The sequence below is a fragment of the Coenobita brevimanus genome, chromosome 75 (genome assembly GCF_032717465.1).
Source record: "Coenobita brevimanus isolate Jiangsu-jjx chromosome 75, ASM3271746v2, whole genome shotgun sequence".
Lineage (NCBI taxonomy): Eukaryota > Metazoa > Arthropoda > Malacostraca > Decapoda > Coenobitidae > Coenobita > Coenobita brevimanus.
In genome coordinates, this window is record NC_137028.1 from 18,583,896 (window position 1) to 18,607,273 (window position 23,378).

Genomic DNA, 23,378 nt, shown 5'->3' on the forward strand with positions numbered 1-23,378 from the left:
ATCACATGCTGCACATATTTCTTCTGTAAATATTCTACACACACCTTCCACGTCCCCCATCTGCTCCAGTTCATATTTGCCCAATCGTTCCTCCACTTCTCTCTTATACTATGCCTTTTTCTCATCCTCTTGTAACCTTTCCACTCTCCTTGCAACTACTCCTTCCTCTCATCTTTCCCTTCTTCTATTCCTCCATCTTACTTGAACTTTAATTCTGGCCACCACCAAGTAGTGGTCAGAAAGTCCACTCCCCCAACCTCTATAAACTCTTGCATCCAATATACATCTTCGCATCCTTTCATCCACACACACATAATCAATCATTGCCTTCCTTTCATTCAGTTCACCACCCACCCTTCTCATCACTCGCCATGTATACCTGTGGATCATTTTATGCCTGAAGAGGGTATTGGCTATCACCAACCCCTTCCCAGCACAAATGTCCACTCACGCACTCCCATTCTCATCTACCTCAGCAGGCACACCCCACTCACCAACTATTCCATCCACCTTCACATTCCCAACTTTACCATTCATATCACCAATCAAAAACACTTCTACATTTGTCACACTTCTACATTTGTCCAGAACTCTTCTCTCACTCTTCTAGCACGATCTTGCGTTGGCGCATACACACACACAATCGCCCACATTTGTATTCCAACTTTCAACTTTACCCACACAATCCTTGATCCAACTGATCCATACTGTCTTATGCTCCCCTTCCATCTTTTACTCACAACTATACATACTCCTTCCTTTGCCCTCTCATTCTCACCTACTCCTGCATATATACCCCATCCATACTCCCATTCTCTCACACATTCTCCTCTCCATTTTGTTTCAGTTATTCCACATACATCCACTTTCGCATCCTCAAGCACCTGGACAATCTCTCTCTCTTTCACCTCATCATTTGCTCCCCTTACATTCCAAGTTCCAATTGCAATGTCCTTTGTCCGGTCCTGGGTCGTCAACGTTTGGTCAGTCCTTGTCCGAGGCTTCTTGTTTGTTTTTTTAGTTAGTTGTTTTCCGGGGAGGGGCACTAACCCTCTCTTACTTTATAATAATTCTTCCATATACCTTCCCTACCACACTCAATAAACTTATGCCACAAAAATTCTTGCATTCACTTCGCTCACCTTTATTTTTGTACAGGGGTACAATCACAGCCTTTTTCCACTCTGCAGGCACAGTTTCACTCATCCATGCCTTCTTACATATCTCCAACAAGCACTTCATTGCACCCTCTCCACTACACTTAAGCATCTCTGCATACACCTCATCAGCCCCAGCTGCTTTCCCATTTTTCAGCCGTTTCACAGCACTCTTCACCTGTGCGAGTGTCACATCTCCTGGCACTGCATTCCTTCTCTGCATACCCCCAAAACCAATCATGTTTATAGCTGCTCCGCTCTCTCTATTTCCATTCATCAGGCTTTCAAAATATTCTTTCCATCTGGTCCATACTTCATCTGCATCTTCCACACTATCACCTTTCTTTCTGCTTTCACTTCTACATTTCCGCACTTCTTTCCAGAATAACTTCCTATTTTCAGAGTAGTTCGCATTCATTTTTCTTCCCAGATCATCATTTACCTCCTCCTTTTTCCCCTTCACTAGTCTCTTTATGTGCTTCTTGCTCTTGATATACTCAGTTCTTATTTCAACTGAACCCCTATCCTGTACCCACTTTAGCCACTTCTTCTTTTCCTCCACTGCTCTCTTAACTTCCTCATCCCACCATGCTGTACCCTCTTTTTTGTTGTTACTCTTGCCACACCACACACTGCTTTAGCATTCCTAACTAAGCAATCCCTATATGCATTCCATAGGCTGTCCAGATCCAATTCATTCCAGTTCACTGATTCTAACTCGTCCTCTATTTTGGTCCTGTATTCATCTTCCACTTCTTTAATTCTCAGCTTCTCAACTTTCAGTCTTTCACCCTGACTGTTCTTCTCTCTCTTGATCCACCTCACTCCTCTCAGCTTGATCTTGCATACCACAATCATATGATCTGACAGACCTCCACATCGTCCTCCTACAGCCGTCATATCGGCAACCATTCCCATCATCGACCTCTTTACGAGCATGTAATCAATGAAGCTTCTTTCAACACGATCCCCGTTTCCTCTATACCATGTATATTTATGTGCATCTTTGTGTTTGAAATACAAATTACAAATGCACAACCTCCTCTCCTGACACATATCCTTTAGTTGATTCCCATTATCATTTTCTCCTGGTACTCCATAACAACCCATTATGTCATCCTCAGGACCAGTTCCTACTCTTCCATTCATATCCCTCATCATGATCACTTTATAGCTCCTGGGCATTTCTCCCACTACTTCACCCAGCTCATCCTAAACCTGTGTAGCATATGCTACAATCACTGCCACTTTCACCTTCTCAAACTTAAACTTGACATACATACACCTCAAGCTGACACATTTGTAGTCTCTCATTCCACTCTGCCACATCTCATTCATCAACAAAGCCACTCCTTCCTTACATCTTCCTCTCCTATTCATTCCCAGTCTTACACATTTCACACCCTCCCACTCCTCCACTTCGCACCCTTTCATCTTCGTTTCACACAATGCCATCACAATATATCTCGCACTCTTGAACACATTTACCACTTTCACCCTCTTGCTCTCCTCATTCACACCTCTCACATTCCACATGGCCACGCGAGTCTGCCCATTTGGTTGGGGCCCTGGGCAGGTATTGGGGCCCTCCAAGGCTCTCTGGAATGACTGCCATGATTTAGTGATTTTGGACAGGGGAATCTGGGGGACACTTAACCCCGCCAGAAAGCCCGGTTATATGGTTATCAACCAGCGTAGTAAATGGTTTCCTGGGAACAGGAAACCATTTGGCTTGTCACTCAGGGTAGAGCTCATATGGCATCACTCTACATCAAGTGAGTGGATGATGGGCACCCCCACCTACCAAAACCCACTACAGCTACAACTAACCCACATAACTAACACCCCCTACAGTATCTTACAGACCTTATAAAACAATGCTTTATGCATCATCACTGGCTGTACCAGTATCACTCCCACAGCCCACCTACACTTTGAGGCCAAACTGTCCCCTGTTAGAGAACATCTTGACATGAGAGGCACACAGTTTTATGCAGCAACTTGCATTACCACACAGCACCCACCTCATTATGTGACAGCCACACAACTAGGCACATAATAATCACCACACAAACATTACCAGACCCTCTTCAGCATCCCACCTTCAGATGCTCCAACAATGATTGAAGCAATGCCAACATGCTCATTTCACATGTAGGGCAATACACCACCTCAGTCAGAACACTGTACTGCAAGCTTCCCCTCCCAACATCTACCGATCAGAGGTATGCTTAAATAGAGCTGATCAAGTTCACCTAGCTAGACTTAGACCATGCAGATACCCAGCCCTCCTCAGTTACCAACTTAGATTTGGTTTGGACAGTATCACAGATGATATGTGCCCTGCATGTTGAATATGCCTACACAGCATAACCCACACTATGGAGCACTACACAACACATGCCACACTGAGATGTAGACACAACATTAACTGTGTAGGGAACCAGTGGGATGAGCCCATAAGGGTAGTTGCTTATCTGTGGTTGATGGGGGTGCTCGGCCAATCATGACCAAGGTTGAGGAACAACAACTCAGTTTATGTATGGGGTCCCCAGGCTGTAGGGATCATTTTAAGTTTCCAATTAAAATTTTCTGTTGGAGCAAATTTTAAAACAGATATACCAGTATCACATATCTAATGATAATGTCTGAGAATGACAGAAGCAAAAGATCTACTACAAATTAGTGACAGCTGTGTGATTTAAGGAACTTGAAGTAATCAGTTATCAAATCCATTAGTGCTAATTTCAGAGATAAAGTAACGCGCTGTTTATACTGCCTGCTTTTGCACAGGATACGATAGCAGCAGAGGACCTTAAGGAGCTGCAAATCAGGTACCATCATCCCAACCCAAATCCTCCCCAGCCTGGGCAGCTGTGGAGCAATGCAGGTGGTTTTGTGGCGTACCGTGACCCAGGTGTGTTGTCCCATATCCTGGCTTGCTTTAAGTAGAAGTGAATGTTTAGCCATGATGAAGGAATGTCTTAGATAAGGTGCCCCAAAAGTTTTGGAATGAAAGTTGATCAAGTGTGGGCCTTTGTGCAGTGTGCTGATGTAGTGCATTAGTCCATATACCTTCATACGATATCTTAGACGTCTTTTGGTCTTTTAAGGCACTCCAAATGGATATAGTTCTCATGGGACTACATTATTTCCAAGAAATGGTTGGGGTTTGTTGCATACATATAGCTGCTCAGGGTAAGCAGGAGGGCACTGTAACCTTAAATGGGTGGATTGAGTAGTCCAGCCCCATATCTGTATGCATCTGATGGGATATTACTAGACTAGGTGATAGATTAATAAGTTTATTTACCCAGTCAGAGGGTTTTTTCATTATCTGAATCTAATCATCTGACATTAGCTACAGCAGTAGTATCATTAGGCTGAAAGGGTCACAGGAGTTTTTTTCTAACCCTTTCAAGCCAAGGGACCTTTTATAAGCTGAGTAAAATAATCTGGCATTAGTCACAATAATATATGTTATACATTACTGGGGCGAATGAGTAAATGAATATTATGTTGTGCCCCCTTTGAGAATGATCCTGATAGAAGTATGTGCTTTCTTAACTTCAGTTGATTTAATTTATATTAAATTAATTAACTTAAGAACTGCATGGTTCTTTGAAACCATGCAGTGTTGTTATTGTTGGAATTATTCTTAGTAATTATAGTTTTAGAATAACAAAACCTGATATTAATGAACATTTGTTGAAGAAGAGTGAGGTTCTTAATTCTGTGTCATAGCCTCTGCAAGAAGCTATTACAGTACTTCTTTTTGTTGAGGAATATTGAATGAGTGATGATTAATTCCCCCTAGATTTAGTTCAGTGGAAACAATTTGGTTTAGTATTAAAGCTTATTTATGGACAGAACAGAAAACATATAAATGAATGCAGAACTGATACACAGACCATACAGTTTGAACAATTGTTATTCTTGAGAAATGAATGTACTTGGCAGGTTTGATTCAAAATACTGCATTTAAAAAAAAGCAAAGATTGGTCCAATTTGTGTTAACATTTAATTAAACTCATTTATTTTGGTACTATATATGAAGCTTCCATAGTATTTATCAAAGTAAGAGTTTATTGAATCTCATAAGTAAGCTTTTATTCATTTATTTTTTTAAAACCCTATAGCTACATTCCCTAATCAGATATCCGTTGGTCGAAGCAGTGTACCGTCATGAGCAAGAGTGCCAACTCTTCCCTGCTAGCATTTTGTCCTGTTTTCTGTATTTCTCATTCTTCCCTGAATATCAGAGAGCATCATTTTCATACTGGTGTGTGCTTTATATTGCTACTGCATAAATATTTTTCATGCAACATCTTCAATTACCAAAACCAGCAGACATACACTTGTGATAAGAGTCACATACTAAAGACTTTTACAGATGTGCAGGCAGGCCTCATGGTAAGTGCTGGTTAAATGTCATTTTATATAAAGTAGCTCATGCAATACATACTTTTGGCTCATAACTGAGGAAGTAAAACAAAAGAAAACTCATTTCTAAACTAAATACATTTAAATGCTGCATCATGAACAGTGTAAGTGAAAAGATGTTAATTCACCTGCATCTTCTTAGATGAAATAACTTGAAATAGAATCTCTAAATGAGGGCTTCCTCTACAAAATAAAGTACAGTGACTGTAAAATGTGTCTTAAACTGAAAGATGAAACAGATTACTTCTGTAACTCCTTAGCAGCTAAAGAATTTATCATATCCAGATCATTATTCCAGTGAATAACAGTGTTAGGTGTGATAACTGCTTAACAGTTTTCATATGCCCTTGCAAATGTTAATTATAGAGGCAGTATTTGGAAGGTTTGGCAAATGGGAAATTTGAAATCATTGAAAAAGTTTGGAGTGGAAATTCAACTTCACACCACAGTATACCTGTATTAAAATTCAGCTGATCACTTGCAGACTGCAGTATACAGTATGTTTGGCCTTTGTAAATAAGTTTAAAATTATCATGCAGTACCTTTTATGCATACTACAGGTCAGTTCTGTTGTCAAGCCTGAGATAAATATTTGTGTGTGTCATACCTCATGATTTATTTTGAAATAGGTTTTGCACTTCTTTTGACTAAGCATTCCCTTATGCATTCAGAGGTGTTTTGTTCATTGATCCATTCAGCATAATTGGACTGGTGTAGTGTTGTATAGTTTAGTGCCTGACAGAGTTTTTTTATTAATATTTCTTAGAGTATTGGATTTAATGTATGGATTTTTTTTTTTTCATATGCCACACCTGGGCATTTTCCATTTATGGGACAGTTCTCCAGTGCATACGGAGATAGGGTGTGGACCATCATTCTGTGTGCTGATATAGTACACTTGCCTCATCATTCTTATAAAGTTTTTAGATACCTGGTGATCTAATGAGTCAAGATGCTCCTGTCAGATGTTATCCACAGAACAGAACAGAATTCTTTGGGTCACATTTGGATGGAGTACCTTGGCTCACTAGACCACAAGCCATCTAAAATTTCAATGAAGGAAATGGCAAATTCACTAAATTGGCACACAGCACAAAGGCCCACACTTGATCTTGAGTGCATTAGAGAAATGAGAAATGTCCTATAAAAGGGAAAGTACCCAGGTGCAACAAGGGAAAGTGAAATTCCATATGTGGCTCATTAGGATCCAATGCCAAGGAGTGATTGGTGTTCCTTGTTCACATAAAGCCACGTAAGGGATGAGCAGCGGGTCATTTTCACTTTATATGTCTGGACTGCCATAGGCTAGCACCAGGCTGCTATGCTTATGATGGGGCATTATGAGATTAATGTAGGTGATTGATGGTTGAAATTTATTTTTGATCTCGAAAATTGGTCAGAAAGGATTTCACTTAGTGAAAATGTGATTGTTCCTTACATAATATTGGTTTGAGTTTCACAGATTTTCATTTATGCAACAGACGACTTGTGGAGTGGTCATAATTATACAGCATGGGAAAAAATTCTATAATGCAGCAGGGGTGTCTCCCACCTCCCCAATTTGAGCAGTGTTTAAAGTAATGTGTATGATGCTCCTTTGTTGTGAGGAGCTGAGGAATGCTTTGTAGGTGGTCATTGATTTGAGGAGGAACAGGATATCATGTATGCTTAACACTGTAATGACCCTCAGCGTGCCCATTTACAGCAATATCTGTATCTCTTATTATGGTGGGGGCACCCACCATCCACTTCTTTTAATGCTACTACAGTATCACATGGCTCTACACTCAGTGAAATTCAAATTTCTTGTAGCTCAGGTAACCATTTACCATAATTGTTAGTAACCATATAGGCATTCCAACCCACAAGGGTTGTACATCTGAGGGGTAGCTGAGGTTTATTGCTCACATAATGCCACTCAGGTGAGCAGCTGATCACTGTTGCCTTAAATGTCTGAACTTAAAAAGCTTGGCCATGGTCCCTATACTCCTGATGGGACAGTTAAGGATTAGATGACAGATAGATATATAGATCTCTAAGTATAGTAATATTAATGCTATAATTGACTTCATTTTCTGTTTGACTCTGCCAGTGTTTTACATATGATGAGAAAGAATGCTTGTTAAAATGGATGGAAAGTGGCAAAATGACTAGAGTGTCACAGTCTCTGGGGGTTAGGATCTGGCAAGGCTGTATTTTTTCCATTAGCTTTTATATTTGAGCTAGGCAAGGTTCTTAATGACTAATACTGATATGTGAGGGACATCTTTATTTCCATTCTGTATTCTCATGTTAGTACTTTGTAGCATAAAGTAAATAAGATATTGTGTAGTTCTTAGAAACAATGTAACCCTAATTTTAACCCAACTACTGTGATAGCCTATAACACATGATGCTTTTGCCTTTTGGGCACCTGCAAAGTGCATTGCTTGAGTTACGCAACATTTAAAATTTTCATATGTTTTGTTGTGAATAGGTGACAAATTACTTGAAGTAAATGAGTTATTTAAGAGGAGCCTGTGGAGTCACATGGAGAGATAGGCTGACAAATGAGGATATAAAGGTATATATATATATATATATATATATATATATATATATATATATATATATATATATAATATACATATATATATATATATATATATATATATATATATATATATATATATATATATATATATATATATATATATATATATATATATATATATATATATATATATATATAATATATACATATATATATATATATATATATATATATATATATATATATATATATATATATATATAATATATACATATATATATATATATATATATATATATATATATATATATATATATCGGTATATATATATATATATTCATTCATTCATTGCCAGACGCCATGTATCCCAAACGGGGTGGCCAAGGGCTATAGAGTTATATTGTTTATACAGGGAGGGGCACTATTCCTCCACCAACCCCACTTGACACGTAGGGAGAACGTTATATATATATATATATATATATATATATATATATATATATATATATATATATATATATATATATATATATATATATATATATATATATATATATATATATATCGGTATATATATATATATATATATATATATATATATACATACATATATATATATATATATATATATATATATATATATATATATATATATATATATATATATATATATATATATATATATATATATTAGTGATGTATCGGATTCCAAATTTTAGAGCTCCACGGAGTCGGAGCCGGATATCTGTTTCTCATAAAATGTGGTTGCGGATAGAACTGCGGAGGCTAAGATATTAATTTTTGCTGACGCGGACACAACAGCGGATTATTTTTACCTCTATGTCCGTGGTTGCGGATGCGGATTTTTTTTACATACCATGAAATAGTATTGGCTTTAGTCCAAATATGCGTAATATTAACATAGCACATGTACTGGTAACTATTGTGACAGATAGATAGATATAGAGAGAGAGAGAGAATTGGAACAATGAGAGATGGAGGGAGGAAGAGAGCTAATAGAGAAGAAAACAGAAAGAGGAAGAGGGACTGGTAGGAGAGAGGAACGGAGAGGAGAGATGTGGATGAAAAGGAGAGAGAAAAAGAATTATGACAAAAAGAGAAAGGAGAAATATTGGATGGGTGGAGACCAGCAACCTCTGTGGTTCTTTGATGCACAGACAGATTATTGTGCGGAGCTTTTATTATCTGAAAACACAGTGGTGGATAGTGATGCGGTGCTTTTGTTGTCTGAAGACGCGGACACGGATAGTAATGCGGACATTATTTTCACTGCGGAGGCTCGGCGGAGGCGGATATCCGATACATCATTAATATATGTAGATAGATAGATAGATAGATAAACCTAAAAATTAGCATACCAATACAGTAATCACTCTAATATCCGGACGCCCAATATCCGAACATCCCCACTATCCGGACATAAGAATGTTTCATACTGTACTTTTTCCATACTATACTTACCTCATTTCACTCTTTAATGTCCTTTATTGGTGTGAATAGGGTGTTAGGAGCTAGGCATGTGCAGTAGGAAGGTGTTTTTCTGAGTTAGGCTAGGTTAGGGTCCATAAGTACCAGTCCAGGAGCCAGTCACCAGAATGTTTATTATTTTATGAACCTACTTCTAAACCCTCATTTTATGTTTCTTTTGCATTTATTTCAGTCATTTATGTGCCTTATTGGTGTGATTTGGGTCTTAAATAGGTGCTATGCATGTCCAGAGGGAGTTGTATAGAGAGTTTCTCTGAGTTAGGGTCCATAAGTACAAGTCCATAAGCTGGGGCCCAATATCCGGACAGAACCAATATCCGGACCTACCTATGGCTCTATTACGTCGGATATTGGAGTGATTACTGTACTTTAAAATATGGCAGCTCATCTCAGCAAAATATTGAAATGAAAATAAAAATTTTGCATTTTTTTGATACCTGACAAAAACCCTGGAACTTTACTGTAGTTCATTAAAACAAAGCTGTGATATATTAGACACCTCTGTAATTCATCAACATGATCTGTCATATGAGGAGAGTAACTTTTTTTTTTTTTTTTTTTTTTTTTTTTTTTATAAATAATACATGAACTTATAACACTGATGTTTGTACACACACCACAGGCAAAGCATGAAATCCTAATGCAGCAGTTCATGGGTTAAAAGAAGAGGGAAGTTAATTATATCCTTATTCTGTATAACTTAATATGATCATTATCTCCAATATGTTGAGTAGATGTCAACTGTCAGAATTAACAATGTATACAACCCTTGTGTGTGTCATGACAAGTGGAGGGCCTATGCCCCTCATTCCCTTTATATGCCACTGTACCCTTTTTACTCTAACTTGGCCCTAAACCGCCATCTCGTCACCCTGAATACTAGCTTGTAGTGACAGATTAGCACTAGAATATGAAAGTCATAAGAATGTGCTATGAAAAGGATGTAGAGTCATGGTATAGGCTTATTCTGCCACTGAGCTGTAGGAAATAGGCAGCAAAAGGACAAAAATCTGAGCCAAGTTAAGGTAAAAAGGATACAACTGTTTCAGTCTGATGATGTACTCTATTTTATGTTCTGTTCTTGGTGTTATCAGGCCATTTTATTTTATTTATTTTTTCATCATCATCATCATCATCATCATCATCATCTGGATCTCTTTTCCCACCCTAGGGCAGGGTGAGGAGAAGCAACATCCAGACAGCCCAAATCTGCCCAGTCCAGTGGGCCACGCTTCCATTCACTCACCATTCAAGCCCCTGGAATCCTGGCTTTATCTGATACACCAAAAACATTCACCACATTCTGTAGCTTCACATAAACGTATCCAATAGAGACAATCCGGCTGTCACATTAAAAAGGGGTGCCAAATCCCTGATCGTGCGCATCTCACAATATTCATCCAGCCAGCTCGATTTCTTGTCAGTTCCCTAGCCTCACCGACTTCCAAACCTCTCTTCCTCGCATACTCATCCACCATATCCTCCATCATCTCCTTGGCCTACCTTCCCTCCTTCCTCCTTCAGATTCGCACAGATATACCTTTTTCACCCCTCTATTGTTATCCATTCTCTCCACATGGCCATATCATCTCAGTACACTCTCTTCGATTCTGGTGTCCACAGACTTCCTAACTCCACATCTTTCACGAATCACATTATTTCATATCCTGTCCACTCTCTGTACTCCACATACATTCCTCAGCAGTCCAGTCTCCACTGCTCTCACTCTTGACTTTTCATTTTCATGCCACACCATAGTCTCACATCTGTATGTTAAAGTTGGCACTAACACTCCTTCATGTAAGCCTAGTGCAGCTGCAACAGTCAAGCCTCTTTATTATCAAGGCCTTCATAGCACCGCAACACTCAAGCCTCTGTTTCTTATCAAGGCCTTCATAGCACCAGCTGCTTTCCATACTTTTGTCACTACATTCCACTTGTTTTGCACATTTTCCTCTCTTTTCTATCACTGTACCCAGTTTATTTGAACTCTTTCACCAATTCCAGTCTCTCTCCATTCACTAAAATATCACAGTGGGAGTCACCTTCTCTCTGAACAACCATCGCTCTATTCTTTTTGACATTTACTCTCAAGGCACAACACTCACAGACATCAGCAAAACTGCACTAGTCTACTAAGTTCATGTCCAGTATTTGCAATTAGTACTGCATCATCAGCATACAACAAATTTGAGGTATTCCATCCATCATTACCAGTGCCATCCCCCCTCTCCATTACTTGTGTTTTACTTCTTTCATCACCCCATCCATATATATATATACTGAACAACCATGGGGACATCACACAACCTTGTCGCACGCCCAAACCGATTGTGAACCATTCACTCAGATGCCCATTTACCCTTACACATTCTTTGCTACCATCATAAAAACTCCTGACAGCACCAAGCAGCCTACCATGTACACCATACATGCACAAAACCTTCCACAATCCTTCTCTGTCTACTTTGTCATGTGCTTTTCCAGATCCATGATAGTCATAAACACCTTATAGTTCCTCTCACAAGCCATCTTCCCTATCTGTCTCACTGCAGATATTTGATCCACACCTCCTCTGCCACTCCTAAAGCCACCCTGTTCATCATTCACTAGGATTTCTGAAGTCTCTTACTTTCTCTATAATAATTCTTCCACATTCCTTCCCTACCACGCTGAATAAACTTATGCCACAATAATTCTTGCACTCACTTTGTTCATCTTTATTTTTGTACGGGAGTACAATCACAGCCTTTTTCCACTCTGCTGGCATAGTTTCACTCATCCATGCCATCTTACATATCTCCAGCCAGCACTTCATTCCGCTCTTTCCGCTGCACTTAATCATCTCGTATACACCTTATAAACCCCAGCTGCTTTCCCATTTTTCAGCCATTTCACAGCGTTCTTCATCTGTGTGAGTGTCACGTTTCCTATCACTGCATTCCTTCTCTGCACATCCCCAAAACCAATCATGTTTGCAGCCGCTCTGCTTTCTCTATTCCCATTCATCAGGCTTTCAAAATATTCTTTCCATCTGGTCCATACTTCATCCCCATGGGTTAATGATCTACCACTTACATCCTTCACATTTTCACATTTCTACTCACTGTCACTTCTAAATTTCCACCTTCTTTCCAGAATAACTTCCTATTTTCAGAGTAATTTGCATTAATTTTTCATCCTAGATCATCATTTACCACTTCCTTGTGCTTCTTGCTCTCAGTATATTCAGTTCTTATTTCAATTGAACCCCTGTCCTGTAACCACTCTAGCCACTTCTTTCTCTTTTCCTCCACTACTCTCTTAACCTCTTCATCCCACCATGCCATACCTTTCTTCTTTGTTGTTACTCTTGCCACACCACACACTGCCTTAGCATTCCTAACTAAGCAGTCCCTGTATGCATTCCACAGGCTGTCAAGATTCATTTCATTCCAATTCGGATTGTAACTCCTTCCCTGATTTTTAAATTTATTTACTTTTTACTGGAGGGGTGAAGTATAGATTTTATCGGTTGAGATCCTCCCTAAGTTGAATAAAATCAGCTGTTGCTTGCCTAATTACAATAAAAAAAATTTCATCAGAGCAAAGGACCAACTGTAATCAGAAATTCCATTGTATTTCTTTTGTTTGTATTTTACACCTTTCTTCCTCTTCTGTCTTTCATTCCTTCATTCTTCCCTCTTCCTTCTGCCTGTGGGTGACTCTACACTGAGTGACAAGCCAAATGACTTCCTGTGCATCAGGAAGCCATTTACTACACTGGGTGGTAACCATATAACCAGACTATGGCGCCTGGTGGTTTAGTGGGTAATGAAGGCGCTCCAGCCGGGTTGAGCCTGTGTAGGTTTATATCTAAGGGATGGTTGATGTTTATTGCTCACATAATGCCACTCAAGGATGAGTGAGGCTGGTCACTCTCATCTTAAATGTCAGGACCAACTTGCCATGCCCCAGGCTTCTACGCTTCTCGTGGTACAACACTGGGTTGGATGATGATGATGTATTTTACAGATAAAATCAAGTACCTCATGCTTCCATATGTATCTAGTCAAAAATTTTAACCAAAGAAGTTATTATAAGACATGTAACAGATATATTTTTAGATGCCGTATACTATATGAAGAGCTGTATTATCTGTAACAGAATAGTGAATATAATGAAATAATTTGACAATCTTGCTTTCATTGTGACTACATATATGACTACAGGTGGTGTTGGGGATGGGGAAATCAATTCAATAGAGAGTAGAACTAGCATTGTACTGCACAGAGGTGAGGCTTAGGTTACAGGTGTTATCCCCATGAGGAAAACTGGGGAATCTTTGAAAGTACAGTCATCCTGGCTTTGCATAAGTCTGTCATACTTGGATATGTATTGTGTGGCAATCAAAACTGTAATCAATCCATCTTCCACAAATTTTAATCTAGCTTGCATGACCTGAGTGGGGTTCAAAACCCTGCTGACACTAAAGGCTTGGGAGCCATGTCCATAGTGAATCATGCTACCTTTGTTATAGGTCTTGTTCACACATTTTCCTCGCTTTTGAATCCAGCTGTGTGTGTGTGTGTGTGTGTGTGTGTGTGTGTGTACAGTAGTGTTTTATTGTGGCCAAGGACTAGCTTCACACTCACATCATACACTTTGTCAAAATCAGTCAATTCTGTTTTTAAATGTTTGCACTTTCTGCATCAACCTAATTTTCAGGAAGCCTGTTCTAATCATTTATCATTATATTCATAAAGAAAGGTTGTACTCATTTCCAGCATGTTTTCTAGTTTTAAACAATTTAGTCTACTTTATAAATACAGTATTTGGATTAAATAAAGTCCCAAGTAAAGACTGGTGAGTAAGAGAACAAGAGGGAGTTGAGTGAAACAGATAGAAATGTGGTAGAAAAAAAGCATGTGTGAGGGTGGAAAAAGAAGCATGGTAGACAAGAATGTAGAAGAGAAGGCAGGGATTATGAGGAGGAAAGGGGGAAGAACTGGAGGAGATGAGAGAAAACCTGAAGTGAAGGAGTAAAGGGAGATAAGGAAGAGTTAACCCCTGCCTTGCTGATTATTTGTCACTCGATGTAGTGCTACTTTGGGTGTCTGCACTTTCCTCTCTTCCATGCTTCCTCTTCTGCCTTTCTTTCCTCTTTCTTCTGCCTACTGGTGACTTTACACTCCCTTTTCTGTCTTTCTTTCCTTCGTTCTTTCCTCTTCCTTCTGCCTATGGGTGACTAGACACTGAGTGACAAGCCAAATGGTTTCCTGTACACCAGGAAACCATTTACTATGCTGGGTGGTAACCATATAACCAAATTATGGCAGCTGGTGGTTTAGTGGGCAATTAAGGTGCTCCAATCGGACTGAGCCTGCGTAGGCTTATATCCAAGTGGTGGTTGGGGATTATTGCTCACATAATGCCACTCAGGGATGAGTGAGGCTGGTCACTCTTATCTTAATTGTCAGGACCAACTTGCCTAGCCCTGGGTTCCTACACTCTTTATGGGGCAACATAGGATTGGATGATGGATGGATGGATGGATGAATATTTATCTCCCCTGAAGCATTGTTTTATAACCAATGTAAACTGGAGTGTAGAGGTACATGAGAGAGGGGTGTGTGAGCTGGGACCAGGGCAGTGAAATGGCGGGGGACCTGGTAACATGGAGGCGATTTGTTTGTGGCCACTCCTTACGGCAGGGGTGGGGAACGTCCGGCCTCCAGGTCGTATAAGGCCTGCAAGACCATTTGATCAGGCTCGCGAGGCAGTTCACAAATGCAATTTCATAAACTCATGAATGAATACTATATAAATCTATATACACACACACACACATATATATATATATATATAGATAGATAGATGGATATATATATATATATATATATATATATATATATATATATATATATATATATATATATATATATATATCTATAATACATCTATATCTATCTATATATCTTTAATATCTATATATATCTTTATCTATCTATCTATCTATCTATCTATATATATATATATATATATATATATATATATATATATATATATATATATATATATATATATATATATATATATATATATATATATATATATATACTGTATACATATTATGTACTGGGCTACAGTTGATTTTAAGTTGATAATTTTGTATGGCCCCTGAATTGTTTCATTTCGTTTTGTTTTTAAAGGCTCCAACATGCTTGCATGCGTCGGCCTTGGTCACCTAATGGCGGCTCTCCATACTGCATGATCTATTGCAGCCTCCCTGTTCGGTCCCTTAACCCTGAGGTCACACTTGATGACCTCATCCCATGGCTTTCTCGGTCAACCCCTTATAACCCCACCCCCAATATTAACACTTCTCACCTTCCTCACCCAATTATAATCCCCCATCCTCTCCACATGACCAAACCATCTCAATCTACCTCTCCTTAGCACAACACCAATACACTCCAGTCCCATCCTACCTCTCAACTCTTCCATCGTAAACCCAGCCCTCCCAGACCTTGCATGCAGGGATGCACTACACATCCACCTAATCACTGTCATTTCTGTAAGTCTGAGCCTGGGAATATCCTCCTCCTTTACTGCCCAGGTCTCACTACCATACAGCATTACACTCCTAACACATGCTGCATACAAAGACCCCTTAGCACGTAGTGAGTCCTCTCAGTGTCAGGAGAGGCAAGAGCTCCCTGAACTTCTTCCAACAACTTCTCACCCTAGCCACAAAGCTAGCTCCAGCCCCACCTCCAGCACACAATATGTCTCCCAAATAACAAAACTGTTCCACACACTCAAGAGATTTACCAGCAAGTTCAATCCTTTCACGCCTGACAATCTCCACCTGCTCTCCCCAACACGCTGTACACGTAAAATCAGCATTATCTCGCAGTCTACCTCTGATACCACTACATCTCTTGTGCACCCATTTATCACAAACACCGCACAAGATGGAATTACTTCCCACGCCCTTGTAGCAAACTGCACGTGACCACTCTCCCTCGTCTTTGACAGTACCGCCACCAACCCCGGATATCATCACTTTTGTTTTATCTGCATTTACCCTTAAGGCCTTGTGCCCCATACCATCTCTCCACTTCCTAATCTTTCCTCCGCCTCCCTTTCGTTCTCTGCAATCAACACCAAATCATCAGCACACATCTCCCACGGGAGTCTGTTTCTGAAGTCGCGTGAGAGGGCTTCAAGTACCATGATAAACAACATGGGACTCAAAACTAACCTCTGATGCACACCAATGTTCACAGAAAACTCATTACTCAGTAGGAGAAAGGTTCCCCACCCCTGCCTTATGGGATTAAGGCATCTGGCAATAGATAGATAGATGGTAAACTGTACCTCATATGAGGCCTGCAGCATGGCTCATGCAGACCTTCACTGTGCCTCATGTGAGGTCTGCAGCTTGGAGAGGGTTAAAGGTAAAGGAGACAGTGGCATAGCCAGAGGGGTGGCCAGTGTCATATGCCAATTTTGTGGGTATTCAACTTTGTGCCCATGAGGTTCTTTGGTGCTAGAGCTAAATGCATACATTTCTAAACTCATATAATAAGATTACATGTTAAATGAACACTTGGTTCTTTGGCCAGGGGCAAAGTACCCCTTTTTGTATGATATCTCTCCCAACAGACAGTTTTAGGATCAAACACATATGAGATATTAAAGAGATTGCAAACAAACAGGATAGACTGGATGAATATATTGACCTGAGAATTGAAGATAAATTGAAAGAAAAGGATGAAAGAATAAAGAGAGAGACAAACTTAATTCTTCACAACACTGAAGAGCATGATAGCGAGGACGTTGCCAGTCGAGTTGTGGAAGATGAAAAGAAAGTCAGGGAAGTATTCAGGGAACTTGGCATAGAGGTTGGTTTTAGTAAAGTTGTAAGACTTGGCAAAAGAATTGAAGGCAAGAATAGACTCTCTAAAGTAATACTGTATTCAAGAGAGGATAGAAGAGCAGTTCTGGAGAAAGCTAAAAGTCTCAGAACATGAGAGAAAGAAAGTATGAAGAGAGTCTTTATAACACCTGATCTCACACCAGCTGAAAGAGTAAGAGATAAAGCACTTAGGCAGGAATTGAAGTCAAAAGTGGAGGAAGAGAAGAAAAAAACAAAGGATAGTCAAGGATGGTGGACAATAAAAAACGGAAAGGTCACCCGGGTTGCCACGAGGCAGACAGACCAGTAGTGGGAATATACAATAACAGTCTAACAAGTGTGGATTCTGGCATTCAAAGTAGGGACCAGAGCCATCAGAGGGAGCAGACTATAGAGTTTATGAACGTAAACACAGGAGATATAAAAAGTGAATTGAGAGTGTATTTCTTGAATGCCCGGAGTATCCAAAATAAGTTTACAGAATTTAAAGTTTGATGGATGAGATGAAACCATATATAACTGGAGTAGCAGAAACTTGGCTATATGAATATATTGGGCAGGGTGAATACTTACTTGAGAACTACAACTGTTTTAGATGTGACAGGAATTCAGAAGAAAAAGGAGGTGGAGTGATGCTGTACACGCATAATTCACTGCAGGTAAGCCCCTGTGATGAGTTAAATGATATAATGTTTGAAGAGTCAGTGTGGTATACCACTGAGTTAATGAACAGTGATGTATTACTAGTGGGTATGTGCTACAGATCTCTGAAATAGACTGAAGAAACTAATACAAAACTCAATACCATAGTTCGATGCACCAAGGCTATAAGCAGAGTAACGCATGTATTAATTATGGGAGACATGAATTATCCAGAAACTGAATGGAATAAAGGTGTGGTTACAGGTGGGAAAAATTCAGTGCAGTGCTTGTTTTACGATGCAGTTCAGGAGCAGTTCCTTGTTCAGCACGTAACTGAACCCACCAGGTATAGAGGATACAGTGAACCATCTCTTTTGGACATACTTTTGACAAACAAGGAACACATGATAGATGAGGTTAAAATTACTGATCCACTGGGTAAATGTGATCACTGCAGAATCCTGTTTAAATATGTTTGCTACACGGCGCAGTCAGAAAACAAGTTTGAAAACAAAAGAGATTTCTTTAAAGGGGATTCCAAGATGATACAGGAAAAACTGCAACAATACAATTGGGAAGATATTCTTAGTGACTTGAACATCAACAGTATGTACTCCAGGTTTGTCAACATATTACATACCCTGAGCAGCGAATACATCCCACTGAGAAATGAGAAGCCCCAGAAGAGGAAAAAGGTTCCAAATTGGATAAAAAAGGCATCACTTAGAAAGCAAGAGTAATTACACCGGTACAAGATAACTCGGCATAAAGAAGACTATTAGGCCTATACTAGAGAAAGAAACAAGACAACAACATTGCTGCACAAATATGAAAAGGAAACTGAAAGGAAACTGGCGATGGATTTTAAGGATAACCCCCCCCCCCCAAAAAAAAAAAATGGGAGAAATGGAGTTCTCCCGAGCTAAGCCCTGTATTGGACTATATAGCCCCGCTAGGGTTACAGGAGCGAGCTACCACTCCCAGCACGGCAGCCCGGGCGAGGCTCGAACTCGCAATCCCCTGATTACGAGTCCAGCGCACTACCACTGTGCTACCGCGCTCCCCAGGATAACCCAAAGTGACTATGCAGCTACATATGGAGAAAGCAGGAGGTACAGGCTGGGATCGGAGTCCTTCAAGGAAAGGAGGGAATGGCAGGCACAACTAGGGAAAAACAGAGATATTAAGTGAATTCTTTCAGTCGGTATATGTACAGGAGAAGGATGATGAAATTCCAGAATTTTCCCCACAAATCAAGGACTGGGAGAGTCTTATAAACATCACCTTCTAGGATGAAGAGATCCTAAGGAAACTTAAGGACTTGAAAGTGGACAAAACCATGGGACCAGACAAGATTCATCCCAAAATGCTGCGGGAATGTGCGGATGAATTAGTAACGCCATTAAAAATGATCTTCAATAAAAGCATGGAGGAGGGTATCATACCACCAGCTTGGAAGGAAGCAGATGTGTTTCCCATATACAAAAAAGGCAGCAACAGGTTACCTCAAAACTATAGACCAGTAAGCTTGACGTCACACGTATGTAAGACAGTGGAGGCCTGCATAAAAGATCACCTGTGGAAACACATAGAGAAGAACAGTCTAGTAACTTGTAATCAGCACGGCTTCATTAAAGGGAAGTCGTGTTTGATAAACCTGATGGAGACTCTGGAGGACTGGACAAAGTCAGTAGATGAAGGGGATGCAGCAGATGTTTTATATTTGGACTACCAGAAAGCCTCTGATACAGTCCCACACAAAAGACTATCCATTAAACTACAGGGTTATGGTATCAAAGGAAAGGTGATAAACTGGACTGGGGACTTTCTAAGCAATAGAAGATAGAGAGTCGTGTTCAGTGGTGCAATGTCATCCTGGGCACCAGTCAAGAGCCGTGTTCCACAGGGGTCTGTATTGGGTCCATTACTTTTCATATTATTTGTCAATGATCTGCCACAACAAATACAGTCACAAATCAAGATTTTTGTCGATGACACAAAAGTGTACAATAGAACCACAGCAAAGGAAGACCAAGACATGTTACAAGAAGACATATTTCAATTACCGTATGTAAATGGTCAGATAAGTGGCTTATGAAGTTTAATGTGGATCAGTGTAAAGTAATGCATATTGGCAGATGGAATGAAGGTAAAGTATATCAGATGAAAGAATGTATAGGTGATGAAGAAGTCCTGCATGAAATAAAAACAATGACGGAGGAAAAAAATCTGGGGATCTATATAACAAATGACCTGAAGCCATCCAGACAGTGCCAAGTAGCAGCAGTGAAGGCAATGTCCATGATGAGGAGACTGAAGAATAGCTTGAAGTATATGGATGCAGGCATATTCAAGAAAGTATATCCAGGGTATGTGAGAGCTACACATGGAAACCTTAGTCCAGGCTTGGAGTCCCTACTTTGCCAAGGATATAGACATCGTAGAGCAAGTTCAGAGAAGAGCTACAAAGGCTGTAGGAGAATGTAGTCATCTTACATATGAAGAGAGGCTGAAGTTTCTTAACTTGTATTTGCTTTTTATGAGGAGAAGGAGAGGAGACCTAATAAAAGCCTTCAAAATAACCAAGAAGCTAGAGAACGTAAACAGAGATCAACTTTTTTCGTAGGAAACAGGAGGGACAATAAGAGGCCATAGTTTCAAGATTAAGAAAATGAGAAGTAGACTCTTAGTAAGATCAGACTTTTTAACTCAACGAGTAGTGAATGACTGGAACAGGCTTCCTGAATACTTAGTCCAAGCTGAATCCATTACTGTTTTCCAGAACAGACTTGACAAATTTTGGAAAAGTATGGGATATGGGTACTCACCTAGACCTGGAGTCTAACAGCAAAACCCATAATACTGTAAGTGTAAGTGAATACTGGAAGTGATGCTCATCTGAAATTTAAAAATTTACAGCATATTAAGAAAAATACAGCCTTTATGACAAACCTTGGATGCTTGTCCTAACTACACCCCTAGATGGAGAAGTGAAGTACCTGTATGAGGAGGAAAGCAGATGAAGAATACTGTAAGGAGCAAGCAGAAGGTGGTGTGACAGAAGACAGGAGAAATCTTCATATTGTAAGATATAAATGAAGGAATACATGTAGACGGGCACACCTGGGGGGGGGGGAGCTCCGGGCCCGAGCCCCTCCCTTAGCTCTCTAGGTCCTTTAAAAATTTATATATATTTATTTCGATAGCAGCAAAACATGAAAAACTGGCAAGTACAAACAAATTTCCATGTACAAACAAATTTCCAATTAGTTTTTACAGAAGAAAAAAATTTTGAGAGGGACTATGTGGAATACGCATGTCCACACATACTACCAAATATACAAATAGCAGAAAAAGTAATACAGGAGGAGTTAAGTAGATTAGACAGAGGAAAAGCAAGTGGTCCTGATGAAATTTCATGTTGGGTATTACGAGAATGTGCAAAGGAGTTTTGTAAACCATTATTTTTAATTTTCAAGAAATCCTTGAGTCAAGGTAAACTACCTGATATTTGGAAAAAAGCAAATATTGTCCCCTTATTCAAGAAAGGAAATAGACAAAATCCACTCAACTACCAACCAGTATCACTGACCAGTGTTGTAAGCAAGGTATTAGAAAAACTTATAAGAAAAGCTTGGGTAAATCATCTAGAAGAACACAGTATGATAACAGAAAGACAGTTTGGTTTCAGAAAAGGAAAATCATGTGTTACTAATCTGTTGAACTACTATGACAGAGTAACAAACACAATACAGGAAAGGGAAGGATGGGTGGACAGTATCTATTTAGATTTCAAGAAAGCTTTTGACACAGTACCACACCAAAGACTTTTATGGAAACTGTACCATCAAGGAGGAATTCAAGGCAGACTGTTTTGTTGGATGCAAGACTTTCTCATAAAAAGAGAAATGAGGACAGTACTAAGAGGAAACTACTTTTCATGGAAAGAAATGACTAGTGGAGTACCACAGGGTTCAGTGTTGGCACCAATCATGTTTTTAGTGTATATAAATGATATAAACAGTAACACTGGAAATGAGAGTTATCTGAATATGTTTGCAGATGATGCAAAAATACAAAGGAGAATTACTAACACAGACTCTTGCAAAGAGCTACAAGAATTAAATAAACTTCATGAATGGAGTAGTACATGGCAAATGGAATTCAATGTGGACAAGTGTCATGTAATCAAGTTTGGTAAAAGTGGAAAAAGACCTGATTGGGATTATAAGTTAGGAAATAAAACCCCATACACATCAGAAAGAGAGAAAGACTTAGGCGTGATTATCAATAACAGACTATCTCCGACTGACCACATCAGCGAGAAGGTACGGAACATGTATACACTGCTTGCAAATATGAGAATAGCATTCACATACATAAATGAAGATATGCTAAGAAGGATAATAACATCATTCATTAGACCAACCCTGGAATATGCATCAGTAGTCTGGAGTCCTCATCTCAAAAAGCATATAGACAAAATTGAAAAAGTTCAAAGGGCCGCTACAAGATGGATACCAAGCTTAAGGGACCTAAGCTACGAAAAAAGACTAAATAAACTGAATCTGCCAAATTTACAGGAGAGAAGGAAAAGAGGTGACATGATAATGCTATATAAGTGCATATCAGGGAAGGAGAAAATAGACATAAATGATTACTTAACATATGGAGAAGCATCAGCAAGAGGACACTGCAAAAAACTGCATAAGAAGAGAGGTGATAAAGACGTAAGGAAATTCAGTTTCCCAAACAGAGCAATTGATCAATGGAATGCATTACCGAATGAAATAGTGTGTGCCAAAACAATTCACAAATTTAAGGATATGTACGATAAATATGGTTTAAGACACGGGACAGTACGAGCTTGACTCATTCCTGTAAAGATACAATTAGGTAAGAACATGAGCCAGCAGCTCTCTACTCTAAACCTGCATGTGACCTCCCGGTAATTATCGGATTACCTGATCTCACCTCACTACGGGCCCCCTCCTCAGAAAATTCCTGGGTGCTCCCCTGCATGTAGATGATAAAAGTGACAAAATGGAATAAAAGATAGAGGGAGAGAGAAAATAAAAGGAAGTAGGTACAGTAATAAGAATAGGGAAGTAAAAGTAGGAATGCGAGGGAGAAAAATGAAGTATGGAAGGTACATAAATGACGGAAAGTATGGAAAACTCTTGGAGGAGGA

General features: G+C 39.4%; 1 protein-coding gene across 1 annotated transcript in view; it reads left to right on the forward strand.

Annotated features, from left to right (window-relative positions):
* Positions 1-4,109, forward strand: part of Ipp (inositol polyphosphate 1-phosphatase) — a 131,432-nt gene extending 127,323 nt beyond the window's left edge. Inside the window, exon 7 of the mRNA XM_080278890.1 lies at positions 3,951-4,109. Within this exon, the coding sequence (XP_080135016.1) occupies positions 3,951-4,109 (159 nt within the window). The remainder of the gene's footprint in view (positions 1-3,950) is intronic.
* The last annotated feature ends 19,269 nt before the right edge of the window (positions 4,110-23,378 follow it).